General features: G+C 42.1%; 1 protein-coding gene across 1 annotated transcript; it reads left to right on the plus strand.

The window, feature by feature from the left end:
• Nucleotides 1–143: 143 nt before the first annotated feature.
• Nucleotides 144–19,071, plus strand: sncaip (synuclein, alpha interacting protein). Its single transcript, XM_080893997.1, has 12 exons — nt 144–257; nt 7,177–7,264; nt 8,651–8,723; nt 8,802–9,355; nt 11,043–11,208; nt 11,303–11,574; nt 11,676–11,855; nt 13,056–13,169; nt 13,740–13,865; nt 14,553–14,722; nt 15,344–15,433; nt 15,881–19,071. Exons 2-12 carry the CDS (start codon nt 7,208–7,210, stop codon nt 16,869–16,871), a joined length of 2,793 nt encoding a protein of 930 aa, XP_080750123.1. The 5' UTR covers nt 144–257; nt 7,177–7,207; the 3' UTR covers nt 16,872–19,071.
• The last annotated feature ends 204 nt before the right edge of the window (nt 19,072–19,275 follow it).

Genomic DNA, 19,275 nt, shown 5'->3' on the forward strand with positions numbered 1-19,275 from the left:
AAAAAAATCAAAAAGAAAGTGAAGTTTGTCTTTTCTCCACACTACGTGGTCTTGGGAAATTTCCTCAGAGTGAGAGCTCACCCTGTTTCCGGCGCTTTGTGCTGCCCATATGTCAAAGTCTTTGTGCTTTTCAAGACAGAGAGGCGACAGAAGGGAAAAAAACAGCTGGATCCAACAACCATCCAGCTAGCGTTACCACTAGCAGCAACCAGCTCCTTAAACCGGCTAACCCCCCTCGGCTGCCTGACTTCCGAAAGGTACCGTGTCTGAAAACTGTCCGTTAACCGAGAGCTAACGGCTCCTTATTCCGACCGCCTTATCTTTTACCTGAGCTTTCTCTTTGACCCAATTTTCCAACTGCCAGCCTGGCTAGCCTGTTAGCTTCCACATTAGCTTCTTTAGATGCTGATTAGCTAGCTAGCTTAACTGATTAGCCTCCTGCTGCTTGAGCAGGTATCCGAGGATTAAACAAGCTGTCAGTAAGAATCATAGGAGCACACTCGCCTCCCATCCTTTGTTGTCATTTATAAAGCAGAAAGCATAGGGCTCTGTTGGCCTCTTTAAGTCTGCTTCATACTAACTGTCCTTTTAAATAAAGTCAAATGTTTCTCGTATTTTACTTTTATCTGCTTTTAAAGTGTTGCCATACTACATGTACAGTACTTTTAGTCATTTAAAGTACGCAAGTAGTGCTTTCTGATTGGTTTAAATCTTGTCTAGTGCGAAGACAATCTTATTTTCTGAGGTGTTGAAATCTGCAGATCTTTGATAAATTTACTCAGTTTTTACTGGAAAAAATAACTGTTATCTATCAGACTGCTTCCAACTAATATTAAGGCCAGAATAAAGTAAAGTAAAGTAACCACCTGTCAAATCAAACATGCGAGGCTACTTGAAAGTAGCTTTTATTTCTCTGGTGCAAACACTGGTTGAGGAGCTGAATGGCTCCTGTAACCACAGCAGTCCCAGGGGAGCACTGGTTGAAAACTGGCACATAATGCCAATGAGGGTTCTAAGTGCAGAAGCCTCACTTACCGACTGTTTCTGCTGGTGACAGGCAGACAATCAGAAGAAAGTTAGCTTAAAAGTGGAGGATTTTAAGCAGCTTGTTTGAGTGAGAGAAGATGAACTGGATGCCCTGATAAGGATAAATAATGAACTGTGAATGATGCCAAGTCCAAGAATAAAAATAGGGTGCTAATATTAGCTGTTCCTCTTTAATTGGGTAATCTATCATCTATTTTCTATTTTCTACTGCTCATTGTCTCCCCGGGTAGTGTCCATTTAGTCAGTTGTGTCATGGGAGTTATTGTTATATCCTGTGGCTATCATTGCAGTTTCTTTTGTCAGTGTGGGTTTTCTACTGTATGGACATGGATATTATGATTGTAATCCATGTTTTGAATGTCGTTCTGTATGCTGTCATTTAAATTTAACTTGGTGAGCTCTGAAGAAACTCCAGGTCTCGATTCTGTCTGATTTACAGCTTTATCTTGCAACCTGTGTTTGGCAGGGCTCAGCTGACAGTGGCGCTTGAACCCAACTAACCTCACGAGGAGTTCAGGGTTTTAGAGGTGCTGTGTGCATTCCCTGCTCCCAGTGGTCGTTAGATCACTGCTTCCATTTCTATTTTTACACCAGTTCAACAAACAAGTCAGAACATGTAAATAAGGGAGACTTTGAGATGACGGAAGGTGGATTTTAGTTTCACTGATTTCCATGGGAAATGCGAAGTAGCATGCAGTAAATTTCTAATTACACTTTGAGGAAAGAATAAACTCCCATCCTTGTTTCTTGTCTTTCCTCCAAAACAACGCTTCATCTCTGATTATTTTTGTGTCTTGCTGTCTGGAAGGATTTGGACTCGTCAGCTGTTCACATAAACAGAGTGAGCAGATGTTGTTCTCCTTCCTTTTCTTTTCTTTAAAAGTTCTATGTTATTTTTGATGTCGGGTTTCGAAGCCTAAACTGTTGTTATCAAGGATATGCAGGCTCGACTCTTTCTCAAAGCTGCAATCAGAGGGTTTTTTATTTTGACCCGTTGACTCCCACGCAGTCTGAAAACAGCTCCAGTCTTACACGGACGCACCAGTTTGTTGCTTTCTGAACATCTTGGACTTCCATGACTGGACGTTTGTTCTTCTCAAAACATAAAGAAATCTCTAAGCGTAGTCTTAATGTGTGGTCAGAAAAACAGACAGATTTCTATTATTGCCTGGAAAATGACCATATGAATTTTAAATTACTTCTTGCTTTATTTTTCTCTGAAAGCAGTGTACAAGGAAAAAAATGTTAGTAATCAAAGATGAGAAACTTATGTGGTAGAGTAGGGGTTAAAGCTTCTTTAAGGCGAGGTATGGCACAGCGGCACACAGTAACTTATTATATATGTGAGAAAATTGACGATTTTTCAGTTTGGTTCTAAATGCAGATAGCTGTAAGTGATCTCACATCAACAGGCTCCATGATCCCGAAAGAATGGGCCAAAGAAATGAAATGTTCCCTCAGAACATCTGGATCTTATTGTAGGTACACCACCTGATGACGTGAGAGGTCTCACAGTCTGACTCCACTGTAGCCATGGTGTTATTTTAGGTGATCCTCTCATGACTAATACTTCCATCATTGATTAAGCTGCAGATTTCTTGCAAATAATGGGGCTAACGTGCAATCAGTTTTTTTGATTTTCATTCTTTATTTCTAATTTGTGTGTATAGATATTTTTTAACATCAGCACAAATTTAGTCTACAAAGAAATCTTGCTGCTTTTTTTTTACAGCCACCTTTGTAACAATTTGGGATTTATTGTAGCTGTTTTGAAGCCTCTTTCTAAATGTGCATACATTTCATTGGTCTTGTGTGTATAAAATTCCACGTATAGCCAAATAAGATGTTAAATAAACAAACACAAAAAATGTTGACTTTGTTTGAGAATGAGGTAAAGAAAAATAGCTACCCGTCCCACTTGCAAGTAATAAAACACTGAACAAATGGCACGCTGCTTCAGATGAGAAGGATGAAGCTAGAAATCTGCTGTGCTGCTTTAAATCATATTTGTCCAGTTCCAGTTTCTTTATGTAAACTTGGAGGTTTTTTTTCCTCTCATACAAAAGATGGAGTCATGAGTTCTATAGGGTTTCATGTAGTGCAGAGAGCAATGCAGTTATACATGGATACATTTCTATTACTATACAGATAATACCTGATTTTCTTTAACTATTAAGTCAGGGGAAAAATCAATTACTGAAGCTACAGGCATGTCTTGGAGACATGAAGGGCAGTGTGACTTGTAATTTTCACTCTGTTTGGCCCTAAGAAATTCAGAAAGCCTGTGTCTAACCTGATACTCTGGGTGGTATTATTGTGTCCTCCTGTTGTAATGTGAGTCATTTTTGACCATGCGTGTGTTCTTTAAATTGCATACTGAAATTGTATATAGCACTGTCATCATTCCTCTATTGCTAAATATTATCAGCTAAATAAAACAGTCTTTTTTTTTCTTTTTCTTTTTTACTTTAAAATTATTCTTAAAACTTTACTTTTTAAGAACATCTATATGAGGTTCAGGTGAACATGAACCATGGGATATAAAGGGGCAGGAACTCAATAATAAGCCAATGAACATTTCAAGAAGTGTATTTATCTCCATCTTTACAATAAAGAGAGATACACCCACTCCCATTCAGCTGAAACTGAACCTCAACAGTATCCATGTGCCACACAACATGGCAACATTGACTTTCTATTGCTGTTTGGCTATTTGTGTGAAGGAGCGGGCCACTGGGTGTTTAGTGAAATCTCCTCCTCTGTATAATGTGTCTATCTTTTGATGTCTCATCTTTTCTTCAGCACATCTTACTTTCAATTCTAAGAAGTATATTTTTCACTTTTTAGCAGTTTTTGGTAGTTATTTTGTAAGTGGGAAACGTAGAATTAAAATGGCCTCAAGTGTTATTATAAAAATATGCTACTAGTGTCATGGGCCTGAGTCCATGAATCAGTGATTTTGTGGTAAATGGCCTGTATTTGTATAGCGCTTTTACTAGTCCCCTCTAGGGACCCCAAAGCGCTTTACACACCCAGTCATCCACCCATTCACACACACATTCACACACTGGTGGAGGCAAGCTACAGTTGTAGCCACAGCTGCCCTGGGGCAGACTGACAGAAGTGAGGCTGCCATATCGCGCCATCGGCCCTTCTGGCCAACACCAGTAGGCGGTAGGTGAAGTGTCTTGTCCAAGGACATAACGACCGAGACTGTCCAAGCCGGGGCTCGAACCGGCAACCTTCCGATTACAAGGCGAACTCCCAACTCTCGAGCCACGATCGCTCGTGTTTGGTGTATTTATTGTTGTTGTTATTATTATTGTTTGTGGGCTGTTTTGGGATGGTTTGTGTTTTGGGGTTTTGGATACTGGGTTTCTGGGTTGGTGCTCCCTCTGTTGGTCCCTGGTGTTAGTGTCCCCTGTCTGATCAGGATAATCAGGTCCAGCTGTGTCTCCCACCTGTGTGTGATTTCCCAGTGTCCCTCTGTGTATTTATAGTGTGTGTCTGCCTCTGTTCCTCGTTGTGTCTCTGCATTACTCTGTGAATCCTCAGCGTGCTCTCTCTGCTGTCCTCCCTTCGTGTTCAGGTTTGCTATTCTATGGTTTAGTTTCTCCCAGTTTAGTTTATCCTTAGTTCTGTTTTGCCATCCCCCACTTTGTGTTCTGTATTCTTAATAAACCACCCTCACATCTTAGTAAGTGCTGCATTCGAGTCCTCCTTTCCACTCATCACAACGGCTGCTGCCCCAGTCGTGACAAATAGAGGTTTAAAGTAATTTACTAAATACCGGAAACTAGTCTGTGAGTTTGGTATCTATGAAGAGCTTTCAAAGCCAGTTTCATCTTTGATCTGATCGTTGTTATGAGCTCTGAACTCAAAAAAGAAATGTAAACACGATCTGATTTTAGCCATAACCATGTTACTCCCTGGTTACTTAGTCCTACCAGCTGGAATAGAACAGGAAATTACACAGAAAACACTGACGATTACAGCATTGGTGAGCAATATTTTATTTATTTTTTTACAAACCATACCAGCTTCATGGTCAGAGCTTGTTCTCTATTTGGCCGGATTTTCAAAGAAAGAGAATGGCACTGATGAATGACAGGAGCTGATGACGTGTCTTCTCTTTCCTTGCAGGATCTTAACTAGAAACAGTGCTGATGTGATTGTTGAGTTTTTCTGTGCTGTCATGTAAATGGAATCTGTTCAATATGTGTTTTCACATTCTCTCTCCCTCTGACAAAATAAGTAATTTGGAAACATCCCTGTGGGCTCTGGAGACTTTTATAGAGTTAGTATGTAAATTGATTAATGAACAAAAGTAATAGTTGGAAACCTCATTAGCCATCTTGGGCCTCAGTCACACCAGCCTAGAGTCCAGTTGACAACCCTATGACCAGTTCCAGAGTGGTTGCTAAAAGTTGCTGTGAAAACTATACTTGACCCAATCAGCCACATTCATGCAGGCCCAATGATTAGTCAGTGATCCCCTGGTAACCACAAGTTGTGAGTGGTTACTGGAGGTTTCATGTAGTCATCAGGTGATATTTATGGGCTCAAATTGTGGTCATAAATATTTTGTACTTGTAATTCAGGATTTGTATGTGTAAAAAAGATTTGTGTGTGTGCAAAAAGTACAAATTTTGACCCTACTTTTCTTCCTTTCATCTGATTGGCCAATGTCATGTCAATCACAAATTTAACTATCCAATCAGAGAACAGATGGGTTTGGCTGTTGGAGGGGTGCTTTATGGAGCTTCAGGTCCTTGAAGAGAATAAATGCCCTTTTACATGCCAGCCCAGCATTTTCCTTCATCACCACGAAGGAAAACAGTCTGTGGTCGTCCGAGTTTGGTGATTTTTGTGCCACAGGTTTACGTGCTTAATACAGGGACTTCCACAGCCTTTTCAACGTATTTTTTTTCACGTCTGCATGCAAGTCCAACTTTTGTTTTGAATGCGAATAGTCTCATTTGCAGTTCGTCTCACACTTTACAAAGCAATGAATGAAGGCATGCAGCTTACATGTGTTTATCATCCCTGAAATTGTCATGTGGTTATCCTCTACCTATGTTAAGAGGACAGAAAAATGTTGGAAATTTTAGGCATTTTAAAAATGAATTCCTATGTAATCAGAGGCCATGTAAAGCAGAAAAGTTTCCTAATGCGGGAGTAAAATTTTGCATAGCTTCATTAGATAGCCTAAAGTTATTGTACAAAAAAATAGTGAAAACTTTCAGATTTGACAGATTTTTTTTTCTGTTTCTTGTTTCAGAGTTTGGCTTTTGTTGCCAGGGAGCTTCTTGCTCTTGTGTTTGTTGAGGTTGCGTGCTCATGGTACAAGTCACGCTGCTCTGTGATTAGTCCTGATTATCCTGCTGTGTGTTGCCTTTGATCACAACTGCTCAGTCAGATTGTGCAGTTGACAGTTAGGGCTTTATGTGCGGCATTACCCAGTAGAAGAGGATTTGATTTGCTTCAAATAATCCCTTTTAGCCCTTTCTTGGTGGGTGAAAGAGAAAATTCTCCTTAAAATAGAAGTGACTTTGTTATTTGTTCTGTGACTTTGTTCCCGGTGCAGAAATTTGTCATATCAGTTAGAAAAAGATCATCAAAAAGCACTTTAACGCACATTTTCAGCCAAACTGTTTCCTGCAGCTACTTCCTGTGTTTTATCCCCACTGATCATATCACTGCAGCAGTAATTCCCAGAGGTTTTTTTTTTTTTTTCATTTTCATGATTTAAATGCTGCTAAATAAAAAAGCTAGGCAAAGAAAGTTGTGGCTTTTATTGTCCTGATTTGTATAAAATGCAACCCCCCCCCCCCCCCCCCCCCCCCCCGCCAAAAAAAAGATAAGCGTGAGGAATAATTACCAGTCAAACCCAAGTCTACTTTTTTCCTTTCTTTACAAATTATTCCCATAAATTTGAAAACTGGACTTTTTTAATTGGCTCAGCTAAACCAAAAACAACAAGTCAAACATTCATCAAACACAGAAACACAAAACTGTCTATTGACTTTGAATGTTGATGCTGATGAGCACAGGGAAACCATTAGTGATATCCTGTTGCTTTGTTAGTGCTTTTAGTCACACATTGACATCTTGCCTTTTTGTCTGCAGCTGGTTGTGAGGCTGATGATGTGGTGTGAAGATGGAGGCTCCTGAATACCTCGACCTGGATGAGATCGACTTCTCTGATGATTCAGTGGTCAGTATGATATGACAAGCTGCCCACAGGGGCGCAACTACCAGCTGCATCTTCATCACCAGTAAAGTTTGATGGGGTTGTACGCAGCTAACAGAATATAAAGCAGTTCAGTCTTTGCGTATCTCTGGAGCTCAAGAAGATGATAGTCACTACCACCCTTCAGTTTACACACAGCTATGTAAATAATGCTAACTTTGCAATAAGCATATTTATGGTTGCTCAGTGCTTAAAAAAGATTATTATTTTGATCAATGATTAGCATGACTGTTGATTCACTTAAAATCATCCGCATTTGGTGAACTTCATAAAAAATGTGTACTTTTGCAGGAACTTAAAAAAACAACACTTTAAATGAAAGGCAAATAGATTAAAAAATGTTGGCAGTGCTGGAGTTCTACAGTAGAGAGTTAAGTTACATGCACACTGGAAGCAATTTGCAGGGACGTGGCATTGAGAGACTGTAAAAAGTGAATGATATTTGGCAACTTCAAACAGCTGTGGGTGAAATGACTAATGACAACATGAAATGGGCAAGAAAACAACAAATTTTCAGGTGAGCAACTCAAGAGACTACCACTGAGAGTGTTAATTGACATATGATGTGCTAGTAAATACATTAGAGGTTCACTTGGGCCTGGATTGTCCACAGATAACCAGACCATGTCTGTGCAGATGGTGCCAGCAGCAGACTCAGGCAGTAACCTCAGATAAAAAGTGATGAAGAGCTGAAGCTGATAACCAACTGACACACCACAGAAAACAGATCAGGTTAAAGTCAGAGATGCTGAGACAAAGTCAGAGATGCTGAGACAAAGCCAGCTGCAGACAGCTGTTAGTGATCATTGCACAGGTTCCACAGGATGTAGGCTTTTAGGGTAGTGGCAAAGGCATGGATCAGGGATGCACTTTCCTCTAAGTTACAGTATAAATCAGCCATACACACTAACCCTAAGGCTAAGTGGCAGGACCTGTTTTATCTATCTGATAAATAGGAAAATAAAATAAATTAGCCAGCCCATAGCATTGTATCAATTTTGGATGGGTGGGATGATACAGGTGGCCTTGACTGTAGCATCGTGCAGTCAAGGCCACCTTGATTGCACGAGGTGGCCTCGAACTGCTCTCAGTTCTTGGTCGCATTTAGTCAGTGCATTTCTTTATTCCGTTAACTTTCATGACGGAAAGATTTGGACAGATTTTCTTGGCTTTGGGTCTGTGTAGGAAGGAGTTTGAAATTACACAGCTGTAACTGCTTCAAGTTACAATCTGTCAGTACTTAAAGTAATTGGCTAATATCTAAATATAACTTCCTTGCACAGCTGCTGGACTGCTGCGTACAATTTTCTGTCTTTTTTTTTTTTTTAATCTTTCCTCATCCTCTTACAGTATTCTGTCACGTCTCTGAAGAGCATCCCTGAGCTGTCCAGGAGAAGCGATGGTCAGGCAGAGGAGAGGCAAGGTAACTTAACAATAATATAATTACAGTTTGGCTTGAAACAGTTTAGATCAGATCTCTGATCATCCTGTCCTCCTGCAGCTCCAGCCATCAATTGGAGCCGCAGTGTGTCCTCCCACAGCGGCGGGGGAATCAAACCCACAGGGATTGCTGAGGTTCACAGTAAGTTCCGGCCGGTGAAGAGGGTCTCACCTCTTAAGCACCAACCAGAAACCACTGACGCAGAGACCGATGGTAAAGTCCAAGGTCAGGGGCTGGTTCTGGGGGAGCCAGTTGAGAGTAGTAAGGATGACCCTGACAAACAGACTAATGCCTCCTCTGACGGGCAGGGAGGAAAGGCTAAGAGCCTGGGCAGCAGTGTTGGTGTTGTTGGAGGGAGCAACAACCCCCAGGCTTTGTTTGGGGAACTGGAGCACTATGATCTGGACATGGATGAGATCCTGGATGTGCCTTATATCAAGTCCACTCAGCAGATGTCCACGCTGCCCCGTGTTCCCCACGACAAGCGGTCAGTGACGGGGAGCAACATAGGTGGAGGCACACTGGAGAGGAATCGGGGAGGAGGGCTGAAGAACTCCACTTTAACCCACAATGAGCCTCTGAGCCTGGGCAGCAGTAGTAGCTCACAAACTCAGGTGAGTCAGCCAGCATCTTTTATGCTTCATATTTCTGTTTGTATTTACAGTGCCTCTGTCCAGACCTAAACATATACATAAACAAATAAATATAGCTACTACTTTTGAAATGTGGGTTACAGTTGCTCCTGTACAGTAACATTAACAGATATAGACTAGACTATTCAACAATACAGTATGTTAAGATAAAAGGAATAGCACAATATATACACAAATCACCAAATAATAAATATCTGGGGTTGACAGATGTGAATATAAATAAATATCAAGAAAATTGACAGCAACAGTACTGAGTAAGAAAAGAGTGTGTGCAAAAAGATGTAACTATTGCAGTGTTTACAATGTGTTAGATGGAGGAGTTGTACAGGGAGATGGCCACAGGCAGGAATGATTTCCTGTGTTGTTCAGTGGCGCTGTTTGGTAATCTCAGTCTCTCACTGAACGTGCTCCTGTGGCTAGCCAGCATGTCATGGAGTGGGTGGGAGGTATTGTCCAACATTGTCTTTATCTTGGACAAAATTCACTTCCCGACACCACTTTAAGAGAGTCAAGCTCCATACCCTCAACATTACTGGCCTTGTGGATCAGTTTATTGAGTCTGTTGGCATCAGCAATGCTCAACCTGCTGCCCCAGCATGCAACAGCATAGAGGATTGCTCTGGCCACAGCAGACTCATAGAAAATCTTGAAGGACCTCAGCTGCCTCAGATGACACTGGCCCTTCCTGTAAAGTGCAGTGGTGTTTTTAACCCAGTCCAGTTTATTGTCTATGTGTACTCCAAGGTATCTATAGTCAATGTCACAATGTCCATGCTGACCCCGTGGATTTCCTGGTCTTTCCTGGTCCACAATCAAATCCTTGGTCTTTGCCACGTTGAGCTGCAGATGATTCTGCTCGCACCACGTGACAAAGGAGTCAACCACAGCCCGGTACTCGGACTCATCACCCCTGCTGATCCAACCACCACAGAGTCATCAGAAAACTTCTGAAGATGGCAGGTCTCTGTGCAGTGGCTGAAGTCTGTGGTGAAGAGGAAGGGGGAGAGGACAGTCCCTTGTGGTGCCCCTGTGTTGCTAATTACCATCACAATGTGGAAGACACACTTACTGTGGTCTTCCTGACAGGTAATCAACGGGACACAGAGAAGCATCCACCTGCATCGCTGTTAGATTATTTTTATTAATCCTTTATTTATCCAGGTAAAAAATCTCATTGAGATTAAAAATCTCATTTCCAAGAGAGACCTGGCATCATAGCAACAAAAGTCACATACCACATAGGTATATAACATTATCACCCAGGAGAGTCAGCAGGCTATTTTTTGAAGTCAAAAAACACGACCCTCACAGTGCTCTCCTGCTGGCCCAGATGGGTGTAGACACGATTGAGCAGGTAGATGATGGCGTCCTCAGTTCCGAGTCGGGGCTGGTAAGCCAATTGAAGGGGATCCTGATGTGGTCTGACTATGGGTTGGAGCTGGTCCAGGATGAGTCTTTCCAGGGTCTTCATGATATGGGAGGTCAGTGCCACAGGCCTGTAATCCTGGGGGCCACTGGGATGTGGCGTCTTTGGTACAGGGACGAGGCGTGATGTCTTCCACCGCACTGGGACCCTCTGCAGACTCCAATATAACTGTGACTGTAATTTTCTCACTTAAACTAAAAGCTCACTTGGTGTTTTCTGCAGTATTGCGTTCTGTCACCAGTGAAGTGGTCTGACCTGAGGAAGTCCAAATCAATGGATCCAGACCTCCACCACCTCCACCGATCCCCAGGTGGAGGAGGTTACCAGCCAGAGATGTCTTCTGGCCTCCTTAGCTGCTCGTCCTCTCTCTCTTCTTTCTCTGATGCAGGTATTAAATAAATGTACTGTCCTCTGTTCTGTTCTTCCGTGCTAACATATATATATATATATATATACATATAAAGACATGACATGATTTTCAGACAAACTGCTGTCTGCACGGGTCTATCCAGACTCTCAGAGCCAGAGACCAAGTGTGGACCCTCCAGGGGGCCCAGGACTAATTTTCCCTCTGCCAGGGGGCAGCGTGAGCAGGCAGGACAGCTCCAAATCCTGGGCTTCTGCATCAGGAGGAGTGGGAGGTGGGTCAAGGGGGTTTGGAGGGAGTGGTGGAGCAGGAGGGGAAGTAGACGAGGAATCCAAGAAGAACCAGAACATCATTAACATCGTTAGAGAAGGACAGATCTCATTGCTGGTGCGTATTTCATCATATTTTGTCATCCTTCTCCTCATCACCCCGTCGTCCTTTACACTTCACAACCTCTGTGTTTTCTCCTCTTTGTCCTCCTTGTGCAGCCTCACCTGGCAGCTGATAATCTGGAGCTGATCAGAGACGAGGATGGAAACAACCTGCTCCACATCTCGGCCTCTCAGGGCCACGCCGACTGTCTGCAGCATCTCACATCTTTGATGGGGGAGGATTGTCTCAATGAGCGCAACAACCAGCAGCTCACCCCCGCTGGTCTGGGGGTCAAGGTGAACTTCAGTGTTAGACTGGGTGTATGTCTCCAAAGTAACATGCTTGTATTCAAGTGCTGGCAGAGATTCTGCTTTAATGACATTGAGAAGACAACTTTGAATTACATCAAGCCAGAGTACTGGCACCCCACTGTGTGGTGTGTTCAGGGTCACCCAGCAGTGTTGGCATTCAGCGGTGTCATCATGCATGTTACACACATTAACTGCAGTATCTTGTTTGTCAGATAAAGTCCAACAAAAGTGTAAGAAATGTGTTTATGCAGCTTCAGCCTTATTTTAGCTATGTATCTACCCTGCATGATGTGAATGTAATGTGCCTGTATACCCTTTAAGTCTTCAAATTCCCACTGTTCATACCTGCAGGTCAAAATATTAGTCCTCCTGAAAGTAGAAAAAAACATCTGTAAGCTAACAAGGGTATGCAGACATTTGATTGGTTACTGACAGCTGGTCAGTGAGGTCATACTGTAATAATAAGATGGAGGTTTTTGATAAAATTAGGTAAACGTTTACTCCAGCTCTATTGGCAGCCGCAGGATGTTAGAAAGAAAGAAGTTAAATGCCGCAAATATGAGCAGGTCCTGCTTTGGCAGCCCTGTAGTGGAAACTAGGCTCTTGATTGGCTGCCAGAAGGGAAGTGTGTTATCTGGAGACAAGCTCTGCAGCTGTTTGCTGATTCCTGATTGGTTGTTATTAACAAGACTGTTGTTTATATGCTTAGATTAACAGGATGACAGATTTCCAGCCACCTGGTCCATGCTGAAGTATGTTAAATGAATGTAGTCGTATTACTCACGTTGCAGGGGCATAAATCTTTTCACTGACTCATTGTGGGAACTTGGCTACTTTTTAGGCCACATATCAGTAGTACATAACAGTTTGGATCTAAAGACACAAATAAGTTCATAGCAATGGTTCCTCTCTGGAAAATATCACAAGAATCATGTTGTGACATTTTAGGAAGCTGTCTTTTCTCACTGTAACACTCTATAAGAAATAAATTGTGCCAGCCCTGTTCTTACTCCTAGAAAAACTCAGCTTATTTTAGGTGAAGTTGTTGCCCGCATGAAGAACATTCGGTAGCTTTTTTTCAAAGAAGCTGGCTGGCTAAATACTGATCTGGTCACATTGCAGTTTGGACATGCACCGGCTGATATGGCTCGAAGTGATTGAAACATGCGTGCGTGTTTGTTGTAGAATGGTCATCTGGAGTGCGTGAGGTGGATGGTAAGTGAGACAGAAGCCATTGCCGAGCTGAGCTGCACCAGAGAACATCCCAGTTTGATCCACTACGCGGCCCGATATGGACAGGTAATACACACACGTGCACATAAACACACACATGCAGGTGATGAGAGCAGTCGATTTTATTTTTTCCACATTACACATTGAGTGTTTTCATTCCCTACAAGTCAGTAGGTGGATATATTGGTAATTTATAATTTGCTTGTGACATCTGTGATTTCCAAGTGTGTGGCACAGCAGTCAATAAACAAATCAGATTGTTTGTCTGTTTACTTAGCGTAAGTTTAATTTGTGTGTTATTTTTAAGTTATCTTTTATTATTACCATGAGGAAAATTCATTCACTTTATTTAACCCATCCTATGAAATAGGAGTAGCGTAAAGCCGCTGTGCAAGGGACGACCATCTTAATAACTTAACCTGGCATGTTTTTGCTGTTGATATTCTAGTGTAAAAGCTAAAATGAAATGCTTGAATCACATGAACTGTTAAACTTTATTATGAGAATTTATTGCTGCTTTTAACTATCATTAACAAATAATGACACATTATCATGGTTACTCTCATTTCACTGATCCAATAAGACGATGAACATTTAGTTATATTGTTTTAATGGATATGCCATCTCTCCCTTCAGGAGAAGGTGTTGCTGTGGTTGCTTCAGTTCATGCAGGAACAGGCTATCTCTCTGGATGAAGTCGACCAGAACGGAAACACTGCAGTCCACATAGCAGCTCAGTATGGTCACCTCAGCTGTATACAGGTAACCTGATGTTTAAGTCTGTGATATAGCTTCAAGATTTACATCACTGGATGTTTTGCTCCCATAAATATACAGCAGGTTCTGCTGTTAGTCCGCCTGCTGTCAGAATCTGTGTGGACTGAATGACTTGAGCTCTAACCTCGACCTGCGGCAGGTGGAGAGTTGGTCATATTGTTTATTGTCTCAGAGCAGCTAATGCTTTGTCTTTATTCATCTGTTTCTCTGGTAATGTGTCATTCACGGGGTTTTTAAAAAGTTCTACTATCTTGAACCTTTTTTTCCTGTTCCTAAATATTGTTTCTTTGCTCGGAGATTTATCACTTTATCACCATCCATCACGCTTCTGTAGAGTAAAAGGTTAAATGCTCGCTGCAACATTCTGGTTAGTTCCTTTTTCTCTTACTTAACCTGACACAACACTGATTTATTACAAGTGTTAGGTTTTATACTTTTCGCTAATTTTCCTGCAATAGAGGCTGAGGGGTATTTTCTCTGTAGGTGGCACACCCTGCTGAAGGAAGGGCGGATATTATTAGTCTTGTCTGCTTCCTGCTGGCTAGCCCAGGCTGACAATCAAAATACTGATAACTAATGATATGGTTTAAATGAGAGAGCTGCTTCTCTGAAACGTCTGAAACTTGTGGGCTAGAGCTCAGAACTGTGAAAGGTTTGCGTTTGTTTATCCAGACTCTGGTGGAGTACGGCTCCAATGTGACATTCCAGAACCAGCAGGGGGAGCGGCCTTCCCAGAGTGCCGAGCGGCAGGGACACACCACTTGCGCCCGCTACCTGGTTGTAGTAGAAACCTGCATGTCGCTGGCCTCGCAGGTTGTTAAGCTCACCAAGCAGCTCAATGAGTAAGTTGATGTGTTTTTGCATAGTTTAGAATTGTAGTATTATCATCCTGTTATCTGAGTCTCAAATATGTCATAACCCCAAAATGTTCAGCTTATCACATTATGAGATGAGAACATCATCACCACTGGTGGTCATTAATAATAATTCTTTGGAAAAGATCCAGCCGTCCATTTTTTTTTAAACTTCTTATTCACTTCAGGGTTGCTGGAAACTATCCAGGGCCATTTTTAAAAATGGCGGTTTGGATTTTTCTCTCATGACTCATCATTGACTGGTTAATCGGTGGCATGCTGCCTGTCGACGTCACATTTTCACATAGACTCAGCTCACATCGAACCCCAGCTGAGCAAGTACTAAAAAAGTACCTGATACCAGGTACTGCTATCTAATGGAAAAGCCTAAAAACCGAGCTGAGTCAAGCTGAGCCAAGATGAGTGGGTACTAGTAGAAAACAGCTATTTGTGTCTTTGTGGGATATCTTTTATTAATTATTTGCATCATGAAATCTGTTTGTGTAATTGTTTTGAAACAGACAGCATTCAGACTTCAGTGTTCTTGGAAAAACACAGGAGCTGTCTCAGTGTTAGATCTGTCATATGTGTTGCATGTTTGTCATGTAGACAGGCGTCAGAGAGAATGGCCTTACAGAAACAGCTGCAGAGACTGATGGAGCCCAACAAGGCAGAGGGGACACCGTCCAGATCACCCAGGTAACAGGCACACACACACACACACACACGCTCGGTGTGTAAAAGCCATACAGATGAAAGTTAATCATATAATAAAAGAAGATGTGGAAGCTAAGATCTGCTTAATGAGTCAGAGCTGGTAAAGTGACAAAGCAGCAGCTTTCTCAGTAGAGCTTGGTGAAGGACCACAATAACTTGAAAAACATAGACATGTGCCTTAGGTCATGCCAAACAAACAGAAATCGTTGCTAATGATTCCAACAGATCTAGCAGGTAACAGCTGAGCAACACACTGCTTAAATAAAAAGGCTGTGTTTTACTGTTGAGTGGTGTGTATGTACTAGGGATGTGAATAAGTAGTTGACTAAGCAGTTTAACACTGCTTTCATCGCTAACCAAAGGCAGAAATACTAAAGCGTTAAAATATGAACATGGAGCATGATCTCTGTCTCCCTGTCTGCGCTGCAGCTCCCATCAACCCTCTGTGGAGGCGTGGCAAGAGATGATGTTGACTGCTGAGGGGACTCCTGGTGACGGTCACTGGTTGGTTCGTCAGGGAGGGGTGGGTCCAGACTCCGTGCTGCGGCAGCTCCTGGGGAAGGACATGTCGGAGACACTCTGTCCTAGAGAGAGACTGCCTCCTGCAGGTGGTATGAGCAGAGAAGGCCCTGGGGCTCCTGGGGGCCGCAGAATTGGGCTGGTGGAGAGGAGAGAGCTCAAACTAGCAAGACTCAAACAGATCATGCAGCGTTCCTTAAGCGAATCCGATTCAGATGGTTATCCACCAGAAGAGGGCAAGAATCAGGGAGCTCCACCCTCAAACACACTACGACCTGATAGGCCATCCCACTTGCCAATCACAGAGGAGGAGCCGGTGTCAAACCACCTCCAACTAATGATGAAAAAGCACCTCCCCTCATCATCATCTTCCACAGTTGAGAGGAAGCTGGCATTTTCTCTCAGTGGATCAAAGTCAGTAGATAGCATTGGCTACAACCCGTCCCCCACCTCCAGTGACCCTGAAGCCACAGATGGCAAAACCCCAGACGTTCCAGGGGACCAGGATGCCACCAATGGCCAGAAAGTCGCAACCAGCCCCAAGAGTGCCCTGAAGTCTCCCTCATCTCGCAGGAAGACATCCCAGAACCTCAAACTGAGGGTTACATTCGATGAGCAGGTGCACAAGAGCTCCAGTCAGGAGGCAGAGCCAACAAAAGTGCATCAAGGGAAGGAGAGGACTCCAACAGGAAGTTCTGAAAGCAAGCGGCCTTTCGGGACGTTCCGCTCCATCATGGAGACACTGAGCGGAAACTCAAACCATAATAACAACAACAGTGGTGGTCAGTCGGGTTCTGCGGTTAAAGTGTCCACCATGCAGAACTCCTCTGGCAGGAAGTCAGAGAGTAAAAGCAGCCCAGGAGGCGGAGCCAAGGGCAAGAGCAAAACCAGTAACGTTTAACCAGCTAGTTCCTACTGAAGGGCAGAAAGCGCATAATGAACAGAAAGCAATCAAGAGCAAACAGCACGAGGCAGAACATGAGAAACGTAAATTAATTTACATAATTTGTGTGAGACATTACAGAAAACTGACCACAAATAGTGACACGGGACATAAAAATGCTTCTTGATAGGCAGACCTTACATGTTTCAGTGGTAATGTCTTAAGACAGGGGTGTCGAACTCCAGGCCTTGAGGGCCGGTGTCCTGCAGGTTTTAGATCTCACCCTGGGTCAGCACACCTGAATCAAATGATTAGTTCATTACCAGGCCTGTGGAGAACTTCAAGACATGTTGAGGAGGTCATTTAGACATTTAAATCAGCTGTGTTGGATCAAGGACACATCTAAAACTTGCAGGACACCAGCCCTCGAGGCCTGGAGTTTGACACCTGTCCCTGAAAAGCCTTCAGTTGATCCCAAGTGATCACCACGCAACAGTAAGAGGATTAAGGGGACTAAAAAGAGAGAGCATATTTCTCCCAAATTGGCTCAACTTCATGGGCTCCCTGTTAAATCCAGAATGTATTTTTTAAATCTTCATCCTTACATAGAAAGTCCAGAATGATCAGGTGCCATCATACCTTAAAGACCTCATAGTAAGGGTTTCAAAAAGCAGAATGAAAGCTGGAGAATTCAGCTATCGGGCTAAAGAATTAGCTCCCAGTTTGGATTCAGGAGACAGACACCCTGAACTGAACTGTCCACTTCTAAAATTTCCTTTGTAATAAAGCTTTTACTTATGGTTGGATGAGGTGACCCTGAAACATCCTTTTATGCTGCTATAGGTTCAGGCTGCACTTCCCATGATGCACTGAGCTCTTCTACTTGACTTCTTTTTATTCTTATATGTGCAACTGTTGCTCTCTTGTTGTTTGTAGTCTCTCTGTGTCCATCTTTACTCTCTTCCCTTTTGCTCCACCCTCCACCCAGTCACACTAAATGCAGCCCAACCCTAACAGCTGGAGGTCTCGTCCTGTTAAAAAGGAGTTCATTCTCCCCGTTGTCACCAAGTACTCCTTATAGGTGATTGTGTGATTGTTGCAGTTCTCTCTCTAATAATGATGTAACTTACAATAAAAAGCGCCTTTTAGATGACTGTTGTTTTGAACAGACACTGTACAAAGATATAAACAACTTATAAAAACAACAACTAGCTAGAATGTAACTGAAGTTTCTCATGTTCATTGTCTCAGATGTTTAGCTTTTGATTTGACAAAACAAACTGTTTCATGTCTTAAGTTCTCTGAAGGATTTGTTTTATTTGATGGGCTGATGATGATGATGATGCTGTGGTAGCTGATGTCCTACGGAAACCTCACTTCTCCATATTTCAGCTTTTCATGCATTTATTTTTTTTGTTTGTTTTATTTTGTTGCACAAAAAGTGTCAACATTTTCTAAATGGAGGTTTGGAGTTCCTGTTTCTCTGCCGCTGTTACTGTGCTCTGATCAACACTAAAGACGAACTTAGGAATATTAGTATTTATGTTTACACACAGTTATATGATTAAATTTTTTTTATGTGGCTATAATCATGCACATTTCTAACGTGCAGCAGCACAACAACAAATTTTTAAAAACCACTGTATATATTAGTATTTAATTATGTGGTTTTGTTTGTTTTACATTATATTCAACTTTTTAATTTTGATTTTATCGTCTATGGCATGAAGTAGAAATTAGTAGTTTGATGTGTTTTTGAGACTGGGAGGTTTAAAGATGCACCTTCTACAGCAGCTGATAAACTGGCTGAGCATATGAACGATGAAGTGGGAAAAGAAAACGTTTAAGCTTTTTCCTTTTTCTTTTTTTTTTTCTTTTTTCTTTTTTTTTTTTTTTACATCTTTTGTGAGTTTTACAAACTTTCTCAAAGCTTGAAACATGAAGACTGAGGCTGTAATCTGATACTCCTATCCATTTTTTTTTTTTCAATACTGCAACATTTTCTGGTTCAGTGTTTAAAATAGGAAACTTTATTTATCACGAGCCACATTTCCACCTTAATTTATCAGAACTCTTGCTTATATGTCTAAACTTTTCAAGTTTCCACCACGCTCTGGAAATATTTGGCAAATACAAGCCAGTCATTTATAAAATCATTGACTTACTATTAGCAGACCCACATTGTCGGGTTAATATTTAAAAAAAAAAAAATCAAAAACATAACAATATATAGATTAAAAAGTGAGCGTATAGTCGAACAATCAACAACACTCAGGACTGTAACCCCACCTTAAAAGATTAAGCCCTGCCCACTTCTGCTTCCACCTCACCATACACGTGCCTGCAGAACACACTGTAGATGATTCTCAGTGGTTCGATGTAGCTGGCTGGAACCACTGACCATGTACTACCATGACTAATC

This window comes from Rhamphochromis sp. 'chilingali' (genome assembly GCF_963969265.1).
Source record: "Rhamphochromis sp. 'chilingali' genome assembly, chromosome: 10".
Taxonomy (NCBI): Eukaryota; Metazoa; Chordata; class Actinopteri; order Cichliformes; family Cichlidae; genus Rhamphochromis; species Rhamphochromis sp. 'chilingali'.

What these genes read in the sequence shown, in the direction of transcription:
- sncaip (XM_080893997.1), top strand. Translation starts at nt 7,208, where the DNA reads ATGGAGGCTCCTGAATACCTCGACCTGGATGAGATCGACTTCTCTGAT. An exon ending in ACTTCTCTGATGATTCAGTG is followed by an intron (nt 7,265 to 8,650) that starts GTCAGTATGATA and finishes ATCCTCTTACAG; the next exon opens with TATTCTGTCACGTCTCTGAA. An exon ending in CTCACCAAGCAGCTCAATGA is followed by an intron (nt 14,723 to 15,343) that starts GTAAGTTGATGT and finishes TTTGTCATGTAG; the next exon opens with ACAGGCGTCAGAGAGAATGG.